This window comes from Lagenorhynchus albirostris, chromosome 2 (genome assembly GCF_949774975.1).
Source record: "Lagenorhynchus albirostris chromosome 2, mLagAlb1.1, whole genome shotgun sequence".
NCBI classification, from domain to species: Eukaryota; Metazoa; Chordata; class Mammalia; order Artiodactyla; family Delphinidae; genus Lagenorhynchus; species Lagenorhynchus albirostris.
This window is the reverse complement of record NC_083096.1, coordinates 140,339,936-140,355,913: the sequence shown is the minus strand read 5'-3', so window position 1 is coordinate 140,355,913 and position 15,978 is coordinate 140,339,936. Positions and strand designations below refer to the sequence as shown.

Genomic DNA, 15,978 nt, shown 5'->3' with positions numbered 1-15,978 from the left:
GGACGAGACGCCGTGGACCAGACCCGGAGCCGGACCGTAGCGCTTCTGCGGTCTCGGAGAGCTGGGCTGGGGGAGGGTCGCCGGGCCGCCTCTAACGCCGGGCGCCCCCTGCAGACCAGAGAGACCGCCCTTCCCAGGTTCGCTCTGCCCACGGGCGCGACAACCATCATGCATTCACGTGACTCCGCTCGGCTCGCCAGGCTCCCCGCTCCGGGACCACGCCTGACCCTGCAGCGCGATGGCTGCGCGCAAGGTGGGTATAAGCTTCCTTCTCTCCCCGCCCTTGGGAGCATCTCGGCTCCTCCTAATCCAGCCCCCCCCCCCCCCCCCCCGTCCCGGACCCCTTCCCTTCACCTTGACCTCAGTGACTTGGTGAGCAGAGTCTGGACACCCAAGCCTCCTCCTGTGTTCTAACTTGTTGGGTGGCCTTGGACCATGGCGCTCAGACCCTCAGTTTACCCGGGGTTACACGAAGGTGGTTTGGAACACTTCTTGTTCAGATGGTTTAGTTCTTTACAGAAAACTAGCACTTAAAGTTCCCCTGTTGGTAGCAGGGATAGTACGATATTATTTGTGCCCATTTTACAAAGGAGGGAACTGAGGCATGGAGAATCTAGGTAACTTACCCCGTGTCAGAGCCAGGGTCCATCCTCTCTGTCAAGCTGTGTCACTGTTTGCCATCTTGCCACCTCATCTTCACAACTTGCTCCCCAGGAAGTTGTGGAATTTGAGCTCAGAGATGTTGGGCCGCCTGATCAAGGTCACAGAGCTAACAGAGTGGCTATAGTCAGAGGCAGTGATAACTCTGGCTGGTGGGAGGTGGGGTGGCAGCAGCAGAAAGGCTTCTGGGAGGAGGTGTATTTGGCATGGGTCTTGAAGGGGGGTGTGAAATGAGGGCCCTGAATGGGGACAGAGGGCTCCCCAGGAGCAGCAGGTGTAGGGGACCCCAGGAGTTTGGGTGCATGGGTGGGGGGGATATGAGGGAGCTGGAAGGAGGGGCCAGCCTGGCAGCCTGACTGAGTACCAGATTGGGAGCGGGACTCCTCTGGGATTAGAGACGTTTCCTCCCTGCCCGGGGCTGGGGTTATGCCCTCCAGGGCAGGGAGCCCTTTCTTCCTCCCCGACCAGGGTCCAGGGTACACTACTGTGAAGGGTGAGTAAACTGCCTGAAGACCACGTCTCTGAAATGGGCCAGGGGAATCTAGGGCAGGACACCCTTCCCATAAGCCATCAGAGCCCCGATCTGTAAAAATAATGAAGACCACCTCACAACAGAACAGGCTGTCCTTCATCCAGCGGACGTTGACACCTTCCATCTCCCGGGGGTGGTGGGTCATTGTGTGCTCTGCCTGCCCATGGTGGATCCACGTGGAGGGAGGGAGACTCACACAGAAGGAGATGACAGCATCCAGTGAGAACATGCTAAGGGGAATTCCAGGGGCTTGTCTGAGGTCTGGGAGCATTTGAATCAGGAAGGAGGGCAGAGCATTTTAGAAGGTGGGATCTGCCTGTGCTGAAGATTTACAAATGCATCTATTCACGGTACGGTCTCAACTTTATATACTGAAAAATACAGATGGATCTAGCTATGCACACACAGGGATTTGATTCAGACTAGACCTGGTTCAAATTTGGCACTGACCTTGGACAAGCTGTCACCCTCGAAGCTCCAGTGTCCTCAGGACATAATGCTGTTGTAGGATTAAGATGGCGGGTACCTGTAAAGTGCTGGATGTGGTTCCCAGCGCCTGTAAAGGCCTCGTACACATCTGCTGCCGCCATCATCAGCTATGCAGGCCAAGGGAGGACTGGAAAGGAAGCATTCACTTGCAGATCATGCTCATCTCTGTGGGGCAGCATTAATGATGATTTGTATTTTGCATTTTTCTTCTCTTCTGTGGTTTTCTCCTTTTCTCCACAATGAGGAACTATTGCTTTTATAGAAATTTGAAAGCATCGTAAGTTACCTTACTCAGGAGTGAGTTCTGCAAGGGTTGAGACACACAGCTGTATACGGCTTTGGGCAAAGTCCCTCACATTTCTGGGTTCAGTCTCCTCATTTGCAAAACAGGAATTTCTTTCCCTGCCCTGACCATCCACCTCAGTTGTGGTTAGTTGGATGAGATTCCAGGTATGAAGCGGAACTGTCAAGTGCCGTAATATACAGGCAAAGGGTTACCGTTATAGATTTGCTGTGTTTCCCCCCCACACCCCAAGCTGATTTCTCCAGCTTTTCCTTCTGACAGCCTCTCCTCGCTGTCTGACTTTGGAAAGAGTGTAGTCAGGTTCTTTTTCTCTTCCCCAGAAAATGCCTTGAGCTGGAGACAGGAGGCCTTGCCCCATAGACAAATTCACAGGAAGAGAATTGAAGGTAATTTACAAGTGGCATTTTTCTAAATGCTTCTGGTGGCCTGGAGGCTCAGAAAGATTGGGGTCCACTCCTCGAGCATTACATGTATACATTCTCTCTTTCTCTCTCACATGCATACACACACACATACACACACACGTTTTTAAACACATCTGGGAACATGCCCTTTTGAAATCTAAAGGCTCACCGACTACATCTTGAACTGCCACACTCCTCAGCTCCCCAGGAGTGTGCCTTTGAATGGCTGCACAGCAGGGCATCATTTGATGCACCACATTAGGCTGGGCAAGTCCCCATTTGTAAGGCTGGCGATTGAAGTCTTCCTAAGGTCTGTGAGTTCCCCAGCCCCCTCCTTCACCGGCTCAACTTTTGGAAGAGGAGAGGGGCCCTCTGTAAGTTCTGCTAGCTGCCTGTTAGAGAGCCTGCCCTTTGTACAGGTGAGGAGACAGGCCCGGAGCAGTTGAGAGGCTCACCCCAGGACACGGCTGGTGAGCTGTAATGTAGGGACTAAAACCAGGCTCCAAGGCTGGGTGCTATAGCAGCTGGAATCTTGTGTTCCCTCCCCTCTCCCAGCCCCTCCCAACTGCGAGAGGGGCTTTTCACACAACAAGGTTTATTCAGCAACACTGTTTCTCATTTAGGAGAATTTTTTCAACAAATGTTTATAGAGCAGCTACTATGTGCTAGGCACTGGGGGTTAGAGCAATGAACAGGGCCTATACAGACCCTGCCCCCAGGAAGCTTCCTGTCTGGTAAGGACAATAAGCAAAGGAGAAACCAAACAGGCAGGATAAAAGCTTGGTCCAAGAAGGCCCAGGGGACTCCAAGTTTAGAGTGTCCCCAGCGAAGACTTCTCAGGTGAGGGCCAAGCTGAGCGGGGAGGGGAGACGCAAGTTACCAGGCAGAGGGAACAGTGTGTACAGCAACCTAGAGGTTGGCTTTGGGGACAGCCCCTTCCTGTCTGCATAATCTGGAGCCAGGGTTCCTCCCAGTTATTTTTTTTCCCCTGGGCATTTTGTCTTTGCCTCATTGAGATAACACTGTGCACATAATTTGGCAAACTAAGTTGAAAAAGGTCAGATATCATAAGCATTTACCCCGTTGTTAAACATTTGTGCTGAGCTTTTTGAAAAATGAGTCATGAATATTCCATCTAGGGTTTATGCCGTGGTTTACTCACCCTTTCCCTATAGTTGGACATTTAGGCTCTTTCCAAATTACAACCATTAAAAATAAGGCCATGGTGAACATCTTTTTGCACAAAGGTTTGCTTTGTGTCATGAATTTCAACTTCAGGCTTCTCAATGCCCCTTTCCCACTAGCTCCTTTACCCACCCCCAATTTCAATGTCTTCCTCTGTCAAATGGAGATAAGAGCATTGACCTTTCGAGACTGTGACCAAGGTGAAGTGAGGCAAGGCGTAACCAGCAAGCCTCTCTCCTGGCAGGCCTGGCGGACCCCACAGCGTTCACTCTTCTCCCTCCCAGCCTGCAGTGGGGAGTCTCATACACACCAGGCTGATGAGGCCTCTGAGTCTGGGGGGAGTCCTGGAGTGAACCCAGCCACACTTAGCTGAGCTCCTACCAGGTCCCAGGTGTGGTGCTAGGAACTTGAGACACATTATTTGTGGCCTTCAGAACAACCCTGCAACGTTGGGAGCATCATCTCCATTTCACAGATGAGGAAACTAAGGCACAGAGAAGTCAAATGACCCCTCTGAGTTTGCACAGTGACCTCAGGCAGAGGAGGACTAAAATCCAGTCTCTGGTACCCAACAGGCCTCTCACGGGGCCCATTTCCTCTTCTCTCTCCTTCTCGGTGTCCAGACGTGTGACAGGGGCCATGTGGCCTCCGCCCTGTGCTACTGCATGACGATCACTGGCATGGTGGTTCTGGTGGCCGGGACACTCTGCTTCGCCTGGTGGAGTGAAGAAGATGCAGGTGCCCAGCCCAGCCAGCCGGCTCTGCCCACAGCACGCCCTGAGCCTGAGGCCGCCGGTCCCCTGTTCAGGTCGGTCAGCTTCTTCTGCTGCGGTGCAGGTGGCCTGCTGCTGCTCCTCAGCCTGCTGTGGTCTGTCAAGGCCAGCACCAAGGGGCCGCCTCGATGGGACTCATATCACCTCTCCAGAGACCTGTACTACCTCACTGTGGAGCCCTTGGAGGAGAGCTGCAGGTCAGCAGGGCTGGGTGGAGGCCACAGGTGGGGCACTGTCACATCATCATGCATTTGCTCAGCAAACTTTCATGGGGTTTCTCCTCTGGACCAGGCCTTGCCTATGCCCTGGGGTCTTGGAGGCTGATCAGCACTCCTGGAAGTGTTTAAAGTCCCTCGACAGAGGCAGACTCTGACAAATCAGAGTAGTTAAAGCTGTGAAAGAGGACAGACATGGTTCTGTGGGGACATGGAGAAATCCAGGAAGGCTTCTTGGAGGAGGTGGCAGCAGAGCTCAGCATACAATAGTAGCAAATGCCTGTATAGTACTTAAGTGAGATGATGTATATGAAGAACTCAGCCCAGAGCCTGGCACACAGTAGGTGCACAACAAATGTCAACTTTTCCTCAAGTAGATAAGGTGGAGAGAAGAGTTTTAGGCAAGCAGAAGAGCGTGTGCAAAGGCCCAGGGGTGAGGTGGGGAATGGAGACAAAACCTTGCATTTGGACAATATTTCTCTTTTTTTTCATTATCATTCCCTCTAAGGAGACTTTTTAGGCATGTTTTTCTTCATCCTCCCCCATGAAATGTTAATACCACAGATATACTACATATTTGGTCTGTGTGTATATTTGTGCTTTATATGTAAACACAGTATCAGCAAGAGTCCAAGAACCAATTTTTGCCCTATTGAGAATGCATGTATCTTACATGCTCTTATGTACTTACTCATTCACCAAGTATCAGCTGGGCAGGCATCTCAGGGGCCTGCATACATCTTCCCCAGTCTAACCTACCTGCAAGGTAAGAATTACTGTTGTATTTTACAGAAAAAGAGGGTGAGGGTTATACAGCTAGAAAGTAGCAGAGCCTGCTGGCTGTGAAGTGTGCATTCCCCCACACCACTCTGTAAGCACTGGATTTGCATGTACTAAGGGTTAAGCCATATATTTGGCAACTGGCCTCGGACGTGGGCACCCTTCTTCCCTTGGTTAGAGGGAAAAATGCATTCTGAGTTAAAGAAAGTAACAGATTAGTCCCTGCTACTGGCCTGTGACTCCTTGAGGTCACAGACAATAAAGTATTCAACAGAAGCCCCTTAGTCCAATGGTCAGGCCTTAATTTGACAATTAGAGGGAAGGGCAGGGCCTTGGGGACTCTTCTCAGTTGAGAAACCTGGTCTCAGAGAGACCAGTGACCTACCCGGTCACACAGTCGGTTAATGGTCAGTTGGAACCAGACCAGGCCTCGGGGTGCTCTGGACTGGAGCCTGTCCCTCCCCGCCCAGCCTGGCCTGAGCACAGAAGGTAGGTGTTGTCTGTAGACACAGCCGTGTTGACCCAACAGGGTCCGGGACATAGCTGCATCTGTCAGGTGGGGCCACTTGGCCTTCATTCCCAGCCTACCCAGGAGGCTGTGGGGTGCTCATGGCCCATCAGGTTCAGAGACCAGGTCTTAGATTCAGAGCTGGGGTGGCTGGCTGTTGGAGAGGCTGCTTCTGCTAATGGCTCTTTCTTGTCCCTGGGGCTGAGCCACCCTGGCCCTCCTGCTGAGAGCCCAGCATCTGGGCCCCATGGGGAGGCCACTCAGCTGTCCCTGCCCCCAGGGGCCTTGCTCTCTGCAGGTAACTCTAGGTTAGAGAGAAAGGCCTTCTAGGCTGATGACTTGGGCAGGTCCATTTCTCTCCTGGGGCCTCAGTTTCCTCATTTATTCATCTACTTATTCTTTCCTGCGTTTCACCAATATTTACTGAGTACCTAACTACGCAGAGCGCTGACAATGCAGCCGTGGAGGAAACAGACAAAACCCCTCCTCTCAGGGGCTCCCATCTTAAGTGTGAGCCCTAAATGAGGTGCCTGGATGGGAGGCCTCCTGGGACACCCCCCCCCCCGCCCCGCCGACGCCTCAGTAAGTACAGCAGAAAAAGCGTGGGTCTAGTCAGACACGAGGCTTTCAGTGTCTGCTCTTTCTTTTCTAAGCTCTGTATTCTTGAGCCTGTTAATTAGACTCTGAGCCATGTCTAGTTCTTCCCCTGTCAATCCTGGAATTTTCCCTAGGATTACTGTTAGGCTCAGATGAGATGACAGATGGGGAGGTGTATTCACTGCAAAGTTTGCTGTTCTTCCCGCACTTTCATTTTATGATGTGCTCTCATGCCTCCTGATTTGAGCCTCACTGCTCATGAGGCAGCGTAAGGATTAGATCCATTTTGCAGATGAGAAAGCTGAGGTGTGGAGAGATTAGGGGTCAGGGTTGGGGGAGGTGTGATGGGTGGAGTTGGCTTGGGTTTTGCAAGCAGGCAGAGCTGGGGCTTTGCCGCTTCATTGGAGTGCGGCCTCCACTCTCCTGTGCAATGGCTGAGGGCTGCTACCCCCAGACTTGTCATGAAAGTGAAATAAGATTAGAGAGCTTGACTGTTGGGCATACAGTGTTTCCTCCCTGGTCCCTGTCCCCTTTCCCTACTGTGTTTGCTTGAGTCAGCTGAATAATGGAAGAGCTGGTGCCAGGCTCAGATCTCACGTCCCCCCCAGGCTCCAGAGAGTGGGGTGAGCCCCAGCCTCGGTGGAGCTTCCTGTGCATGGGGACCACAGTGGGCAGCCCGCCCCACACGGCTGCAGGGGGCCACATCCAGAATACACCACAAATGGGCCTGCCCCTGAAGTGTGCGATATGGTCACCCTGAACTTCATGTTCCCCAAGTTTCCAGCCTGCTGGACCATGACTCTGGCAACCTGGGGCCGGGTGGGCCCAGCTGGCTAGGTGAGGTGGCATGAGGGATACTGCACCTCTGCCCTCGAAGCAAACTTCCTGCTGTGGTCTGATCTCACCTGCCACCTGTGCCCTGCTCTGCCAGCTGTTGCCTGCTGGAGCGGCCCTAGGCATACCCAAAACCTGACTCATGTCTCTGGGGCTTGGAGAAGTAGGGAGCAGCAGGGCCGTGGCTGGGAGGTGAGCAGGGCAGGAGATGTGGGGTTCTGGAAGCCTAATCACCCATATTTTCCTGAGCGTTGTCAAAGCATTTTCCATTTTTCCCTCTCCCTGAATCTACAAAATGGAAATTGTTATCCTCATTTTATAGATGAGGAGAAAGGCTCAGAGAGGCTGTGAACATAGCCTAGGTCACACAGCAAGTGAACCTAATTTGCCTACCTCCAGGAGCAATATTCTTTGCCTGCCCTCACCTCAAAGGATGCTGGGAGTCAGAGGTGGGTGAGACCCCTTATCTGATTTCTCAGCTGCAGGGCTCCTGGGCTCCGGAGGAGGAGGGTCTGTGAGAGAAGTTTGCAAAAGCACTGGAAGGGGAGCCCAGCTGGGGCTCTTGGCTGGTGCCCTCCATCAGACTGGCACACAGCCTGCTCCATGACCTTGGTCACGTGGTCCCAGTGGGCTGCTCTTAGGGCTGTGGTGGGCGTGGGCTGAGAAGATACGTTGCCCATAGAAGGGCCATGTCCATGGGGGTGATGGGTGCCCACCTGAGGGGCGGCAGATTCCTGGCACAGCTGCCCCATCACCACTGGAGCGAAGACCCCTGCACCACCTGTCTGTCCTCTGGCCAGCCTCCTGCCATCGGTCTTCCCCTGTCTAGACAGGCTGGAACTAACTTGCTGCTGGCTCCAAACTGATGGCCTTGGGCAAGTCGCAGCCTCTCTGAGCCTGCGTGGCTCCTGCTAGCAGCAGATCTGTGATAACTTTTGCTACCTACACCCCTGCCTCATGGAGACCTTTGAGATTTTGTTACCAGCTCCCATTTATGGAGCATGTGCTAAGTGTCCCTGTATTACCTCATGTAATCTTCATACGGTCCTGTGAGGTAGATGCCCTTATTGTCCCCATTTACAGATGGCGAAACTGGGGCCTAGGTTAATAGAGTTACTGACCCATGATCTCCCACCGAGAATGTGGCTGAGCAGGGAGGTGTACCAGCCAGTGCTGACTCATAGCCAGCCCTCGAGCCACTTGGGGTGGGAGGGGACCTCCAAGGTCACCTAGTCAACCTCCGTATCTGGCAGTATCTTCCCAAAGCAAAAGCAGTCCAGACAGAGGATCAGTGACCCTCCCACCCCCAAGGTCCTGGGACGGGAAGGAGCCCTGACTTCCCAGAGATGACCCCCCAGGGTCCTGGGAGGACCGAGGGCCAGCCTCATTCCCATCAGCATTGGTGTGGCTGGGATGCAAGTGACCTGTTCTTGGAATCTAGTGGGCAGAGCCTGGTCAGAGGAGCCTCAGAGGATCTGGTCTGTACCTCAAGTCCCTCCAGGGTGGTTCATTTGGGGGAGGTGGGGGAAAGTCACAGGAAAGCCAAGCTCTTTAGAGATAGATAGGGTTGACTGGGTAGATAGTGAGCTCTCTGTCTCTGGAGGTATGCAAGTAGAGGTAATCACTTGGTGGACTTACCATATCAGGGCCCCAAGCATCCAGATGGGCAGGGGAATTGAGGTCTCGCATCCCGCCCTGAGCATCCACAACTCCAGATTTTGTAAGGGAGATGATTACAGTAAGCTGGAAGTCTTTCTCCCCATCGATCTTCACTCAGTCTTTCAACAAACATCCCCAAGCATCAATCCCTGGACACCCAAAATCAGTCCCTGCCCTAGGGAACAACCAGCTGGGGTCAAGAGTGACAGAAGGGAGAGCACTGTGGGGACCCAGAGGAGGGAGTGGGAGATTTGCTAGGGGAGGTCAGGAGAGCTCCCCGGAGGAGACTCAAAGGACAAGTGGGGATTGACCAGCAGGGAAGGGGTGAGGGAGGTGGGAAGGACTTTCCCTGTTGAGAGAACTGAGGAGACAGAGGGTGTGGTGAGCCCATGTGGGGAACTAACTGTATGGAGAACTAACTATAGCACAGGGAGGGTGCAGTTGGGGGAGCTGAGGTTGGCAGGGGCCGGCTGATGTCAAGCTTCAGCTGTGTCTATGGGGCCCTGGGGAGCCTACAGCCTTCCTCGCTCTCTTCCTGGCATGCAGTAGGGTTTTGCCCCACCCCCTGCTCACAGCCTCTCTTCTGTCCCTGTAGGACCCCAGAGGTGGTTGCCATCCCCACTTACGAGGAGGTCGTGCACTGCCGACTGGCTGAGGGGCCCCTGACACCACCTGCATACCCCGTGGAGGAAGACCCGGAGCGCAGTGCCTCGGGGGATGCCCTGCTTGGGGCCCAGCCCCCCTTGCCTCCGCCCAGCTACGAGAGCCTCATCCTCGCTGACGCTGACGGTGGCTTCTCTGGAGAGACAACACCTGGGGCTACGTGCTCCTGCCCAGGCCTGGTTCAGACTGCAGGGGAGGAAGTTAAAGGCTTCTAGCAGGCCTGGAAGCCAGAAACAAATGATGGGCTTCTTCTAGCGTCTAGTACAGTGCCTGGTACACAACAGGCACTCAATGTTGCTGAATGCTGTTTTATTTTTCTATTGCCGTGTAACAAATGGCTTGAAATAAATCCATTTCATTCTCTCTCATGATTCTGTGGGTCACCGGGGCCCAGCTGGGTGGTTCTGCCCCACGTGACACTGGTGGGGCTGTAGTCTTCGGGGCCCAGCTGGGCCGGCACGCCCAAGATAGCACACTCACGTGGCTGACAGTTAGTACTGGCTGTCAGCTGGGAAATGTTCTTGTGCCGATGAGAAAATTGGGGCCCAGAGGCAGAGCCAGGACTGGCCCAAGGGAACACACTGAGTTTATAACCAAAAGAACAGGGACTCTGAATTCAGACCACCTGTGCCTGGGTTCCACCAGGTACCAGCTGGTGAGTGACCTTGGACAAGTGACTTTACCTCTCTCTGCCTCAGTTTCCTCATCTGTAAAATGGGAATTGGGAATGACAAAGGCACCAGCCCCTACCTTAGAGAGCTGAGTTTTGAGGATTAAATGAGATAACAGCTGACATTATGAGATCACACTGACCCTGCAGGCTCAGTGCTAACGCATCAGACAATAAATGCAGGCTTCTTAGCGCAGAGGCTGGTGTCTCTTAAGTGTGCAGTGATTGTTAGATTTTGTTAGTAAAGGTAACCCCCTCCACCAGGTGCCTCTGCTTCTATACCTCCTGTGACAGGGAGCTCGATACCTCTTCTTATATTCCAGATAGGCAGAAGGGTCTGCTTTCACAGTGTCATATCCCATTCACAGATGAGAAAACCAGCCCAGAGAGGCTAAGTAACCTTCCCAGGGGCACTCAGCCAGCAGGAGTTCAAAGTCCTGGGGCTCAGTCAGCTGTGTAGGGACACTATTCCCTGAGGGCCTACCATTCACTGGGCCAGGCTCTCTGCTGTTGTTTCACATCCTCAAGGCCTCTCTGCTGCAGGTGGTGGCCCCACTCAACAGGTGTGGAAACTGAGCCTCAGGGAGGTAAAAATCACCGAGAATAAAGGTTTTTCATGTAAATAAAGGTATTTTCATTCAGGCCTGGTTGGGCTTCAGGCCTCGGCTCCTCCCACTTAGGCCTGGACCAGCTCGGCAGCTGCCTTTCCCAACACCCTGCTTCTGCCAGGGTCCCCTGAAGTCTCTTCAAAGCTCAGCAGATGGAATGAGCCTGATCAAACCCAGATCCGTAACATCCCTCCTGGGCTCAAAACCCTGAGTGGTTCCCAGCTCACTCCGAGTAATGAAAGCCCTAATGAGGATGGTATGGGCGGGTCTGGGTCCCTCCCCTTGCTCTCTGCTGCTGTCAGTCCCCCTGTGGGCCTTTGCTCCTGTGTTTTCTCTCCAGAAGCTCCTCCCCAGGCTCACTCCTCATGCCCCTTGCATCTTTGTCCCTCTCTTCAACACACCGTCCTGGACCACTCTGTTAAAACTGTTGTCTCACCCAGCCCCCTGCACTCCCAGCCTCCTTCCTGCTTTACTTTTTAAATAACACCTGTCATCATTTAATATTTTACCTTTAAAAAATTTGTTTGTTTGTTTGTTTGTTGTATGTTTCTCCCCACCAGTAAGCTCTCTGAGGGCAGGGATTTTTTTGTTTCTTTCCTTTACATTTATATCCCTAAAGCCTAGAAACGGAGCCTGGCCCATGGAAGATGCTCAGTAGATATTTGTGGACTGAGAGAATGAATCAATAAATGTCAGCTATCACGGTTGTTTCCGGGCCCTCTCTCAGCCATCTGAGCCACATCTTGTGGATCTTCCTGTGGGTCTTGTGTCCTCTCCCTCCCCCTTCACCAAATCCTGGATCCCCATCCTGTACCCCTTCCCTTCCTCCCCGTCTCCCGTGTGTGCCTTATACTTACTGCTATGATGGAGATGCAGGTTTGAATGCTGCCTTAGCCCTGACCTTTCTGTGTGACCCTGAAATGTGTGTGTGTGTGCGCGCGCGCGCGCGTGCACGCGCGTGCAAACACACACACACACACACACACACACACACCAGCTTCCTGTGTGAACCATGGGGATTTGGTTGGGGGAGGTGCGGGGGATTTATCAGGCCCTCTGCAATTCTGAAGGGGTTAATGGGGTTCCAGGCTGGGAAGCAGAGCCCAGCTTCCCTCCTACCCCCAAACTGAGGAATTTCCCCCAGGCAGGTGAGTTAATGAGTTGCAGGTGTGATTTGGAGGTACCACCACCTTTGCCAAGTGGGAGCTGGAAGGGGCAGGGGGTGGGGAAGGCTGGAAGACCGGAAAAACCTTTTCTGGTTTCCTCTCTAAGTCAGCTCATCTGCATCCCAACTGAAAGCCACCAAGGAGGGGCAGTGATTTGCTCAAGGTCACCAGCTCCTTGGAGGCCAAGCCAGGGCCACAGAGCCAGTCTCCCTAACCCTAACCCTAACCCTAACCCTGCCAAGCCAAGGGTCCTTATGAGACGCAGTGGCCTTGCTGTGAACTGGGAAGGCCTCAGGCTGGGCGGCCCCCTGAGGCTGGGTCTGTCACTCCAGCCCCCAGTAGGCACTGGTTTGCTGCCTGGCCTCTTTCCTCCTGGGCCTGGCTGACTGGTTTCTTCATCCATCATTCAGAGCTCACATCTGGTGCCCGCCACCAGGCCTGGGACATCAGGGACCCTCTGAGCTCAGGCCTCTCCCACGCTTTCCCTGGGCCCCTCCTTTGCCCTGTTTCCCTCTGTGTTGACCGGTGACCCCACACCCTGGAGCTCGCCACCTCAAATCAGTTGGAAAATTCCCAGTCAGAAATTCCCTTGCCCTCCATCCCCTCAGCAACTAATTACTCTTTGAAAAGGCTTCATTTTAATCTTTCCCTCCCTAGGTTTCTGCAAGTCTGGCAACTGCCCCTCGCTTCCTCCACCTCCTCTTGTTTCTTCCAACCTGATCTCAGAACCAGAGAATCAGTGTAAAATTAAAATCCGACCTGTGTCACCCCCCTGCACAACTCCCTGGGAGGCTCCCTGTTGGCCTCTGAAAGATGTTGGCAACCTTAGCCTGACCCCAGGAGCTTTCCTACCTATGCTTCCTCTTCGGCCTCCCTCTCCTCTGGAGCCAATAGCCATCCCTCCATTCCCAAACATGAATTGAGGGCCAACCAGTTCTAGTCCCTGGAGATAACACAATGAACAAAACAAAGCCCCCAGCCTGTGGGAGCTCGAGTTCTAGGGGAGGAAGACAGACAAGAGACAAGAGAAATAAATGATGTGTACAGTATGATAGATGGTGACGAGTACTACGGAGAAAAGTAAATGGGAAAGGAGGACAGGCAACACCTGGGGGCGGGGGTTCTGCAGTTTCAGATGTCACACCAGAGATGGCCTCGTTGTGAAGCTGACATTTGGACAAAGAATTGAAGAAGGTAAGGGAGGGAGCCATGCAGATATCTGGAGGAAGAGCTTTCCAGGCGGAAGGAAGAGCAGAGGCAAAGGCCCGGGGATGGCTGTGTATTCCCAGAAGAGCATAGAGCCAGGGTGGCTGGGGTGGCGGGGGTGAGGGGAGATGTGGCAGGAGATTATCTCAGAGGGGTGATTGGGTGGGCAGCATGGGCAAGTTACCTAGGGCTTTGTAGGCCATTTTAAGTCTTAGCTTTTACTCTGATAGGCCGGGAACCATTCCAGGGTTCTGAGCAGAGGAGTGACATGGTCTGACCTGACATTTGGGTGGGAAAGAGATTTCAGCCAGCAAGGGTAGAAGCAGAGACCTCTTAAAAGGACAGACACGATGGGCCTCAGACTGAGGCAGGAGATGGGTGGGCTCCAGGCTAGACATTTACAACTAGCCTCCTGTTCACACTTCCTGGGGTGAGAAGAAGATGGGCTCCAGGCTGGACATTCATTCCCAGCCCCCTGTTTACATTTCCTGAAGCAAGAGACAAATGGGCTCCAGGACTACATATTTATGACCAGACTCCTGTCTCTCTCTCTCTCTCTCTATATATATATATATTTTTTGCGGTATGTGGGCCTCTCACTGTTCGGGCCTCTCACTATTGTGGCCTCTCCCGTTGCGGAGCACAGGCTCCGGACACGCAGGCTCAGCGGCCATGGCTCACGGGCCCAGCCGCTCCATGGCATGTGGGATCCTCCTGGACCGGGGCACGAACACGTGTCCCCTGCATCGGCAGGCGGACTCTCAACCACTGCGCCACCAGGGAAGCCCTCCCATCTATATTTTGAGATCTGCACCTTGATATAAAAACCAGCAACAGAAATAGGGTAAATAACCGGATTTTGGACATTTTTATGGCAGGGGCAGAGAGGGGTTAAACCCTGTTAAAAGGTCAAGAGGTCATACATTTCCCATCCTTGGGGCAATGGAAACATTGCACATGCACAGAAATGCTCCTTGGGGGTCAAAAAGGAGGGGGCACCACCCCATAATATATAATGCTAAGCCTGTCCCATAGGCCTCTGGGCTGGAATACATTTTGGAAAAAAGTTGCGTATGCAAGTTGGGGAGGACCCTAGAGCAGGGCAGGTGTGGAAAAAGAAATAAGATGATTGGCCAAATGTAAACAAAGACCCGGAAGAACTGCCCTGTATGAATGACAACCGCTTCTTTACTACGCTCCTCATTAGAAAGGATGCCCACACCCTTTCTCTCCAGGTGTGCATCTCTGCCTTGCTTCTGTCTTAACTGAACGAACTGTTTATCTGTGTGCTCTCGCACTTGTTGTTGTGCTATGTCTCTGATGATAAACTTTGACCGGTTTTTACAGTTTTGCCTCCGTGAGAAATGCATTTTTCACTGGGGGCGAGAGCCAGGGGGTGTGGTGGCTAGGATTCCTGGTTTTCATCCAGGCTACCCAGGTTCAATTCCTGGGCAGGGAATTAAGATCTCGCTTCACGCCACCACTCACTTCCGCCTCTCTGAGCTCAAGACCAGGGTGATGAGCAGTAGTGGGGGGGGGGGGGTGAGAAGTGATTGGATTCTTCTGTCTCGGAGGTAGGGCCAATAGGATGTGGGTGTGAGAGAGGAGGTGAGGATGTCAGCTAGGGTATCCCGGTGGTGGAAGGATGGATTTGACACGGAGGAACAGGAAGGGGAGGAATATGCCGTATAGGGGTGAACGTGTGCATAGCATTTAGCGTTTTACCTCCAGCTACGTGTCAGTGCTTACTTGCCTCTGGGCATTTGCACACACTGGTCTCTTTGCCTGAACTGCTTTTCCTGCCCTGACAGAACTCCAGCTGGCTTCTCAAGAATCCCTCCTGTGAATCTGTCCCTTCGTTCCTCCCCCTCCACCCCAGTCTCTCCCTCTGTCTGCTTCGTGCACCTGCTGGACCTCAGGCATATCTCAGAGCCTTTACCATATTGTGCCCCAGAAGACAGGACCAAGCGCCATCACACTGAAAACCCACGTTCATCAGACACCTCATACCTCAGCATCCTGCACGTAGCAGGCGCTCAAGAAAAGAGGGACGTGGGGCCTGGCTTGAACCCTGGCTCTGCTATTTATAGGTTCTGTGATCTTGGGCCATTACTGATGCAGCGCCTCAGTTTCTGCATCGGTCAAATGGGTGTGATGTTTCCCCTCCCTGAAGCAGCTCTTAGGATCTTGCGAGGACCCCGAATTCTGCAGACCGGGAGAAAACCGTGGTTATCGCGTCCTCTGCTGGAAGATGGCAGACTCCGCAAGCGCTCCCCCCCCCCCCCCCCCCCCCCCCCCCCCCCCCCGCTTTGCAGGGAAGGAAGCAGAAGTCAGAGGCAGGTGCGACGTGAGCGGGACCCGCGGACAACCCAATACTTCCAATGCCCGGTACTCACGTGTCCCCGCTTAACCCTCACCGCGGCTCTGTGGAAGAGGTTAGACTAGACCCATTTTACCGAGCACCTACTTGTCCCAGAGCTGCTTACTCGTTGCCACTTCCCCCCTACCCCCCTCTTTTAAGGAGAGAAAAGGTGGAAAGGAGGCCGGGTCGTGGTGAGGAAAGAAAAGATGGGGAGACTCGGAGAGTGCTCGGGTGACCCGGAGGACTCTCAGGAAGCCCTAAGGACCAGATCCGATCCATCCACAATGGAGCTGGGACTGTGTGGATCCCGGTCACCGCTCAGCCCCCGATTCAGTTTCGGGAGATCTTTGGGGAAATCTCCCC

General features: G+C 53.4%; 1 protein-coding gene across 1 annotated transcript; it reads left to right on the top strand.

Moving 5' to 3' along the window:
* Positions 1-73: 73 nt before the first annotated feature.
* On the top strand, positions 74-9,866 carry TMEM61 (transmembrane protein 61). Its single transcript, XM_060142580.1, has 3 exons — positions 74-253; positions 4,198-4,544; positions 9,536-9,866. Exons 1-3 carry the CDS (start codon positions 239-241, stop codon positions 9,816-9,818), a joined length of 645 nt encoding a protein of 214 aa, XP_059998563.1. The 5' UTR covers positions 74-238; the 3' UTR covers positions 9,819-9,866.
* The last annotated feature ends 6,112 nt before the right edge of the window (positions 9,867-15,978 follow it).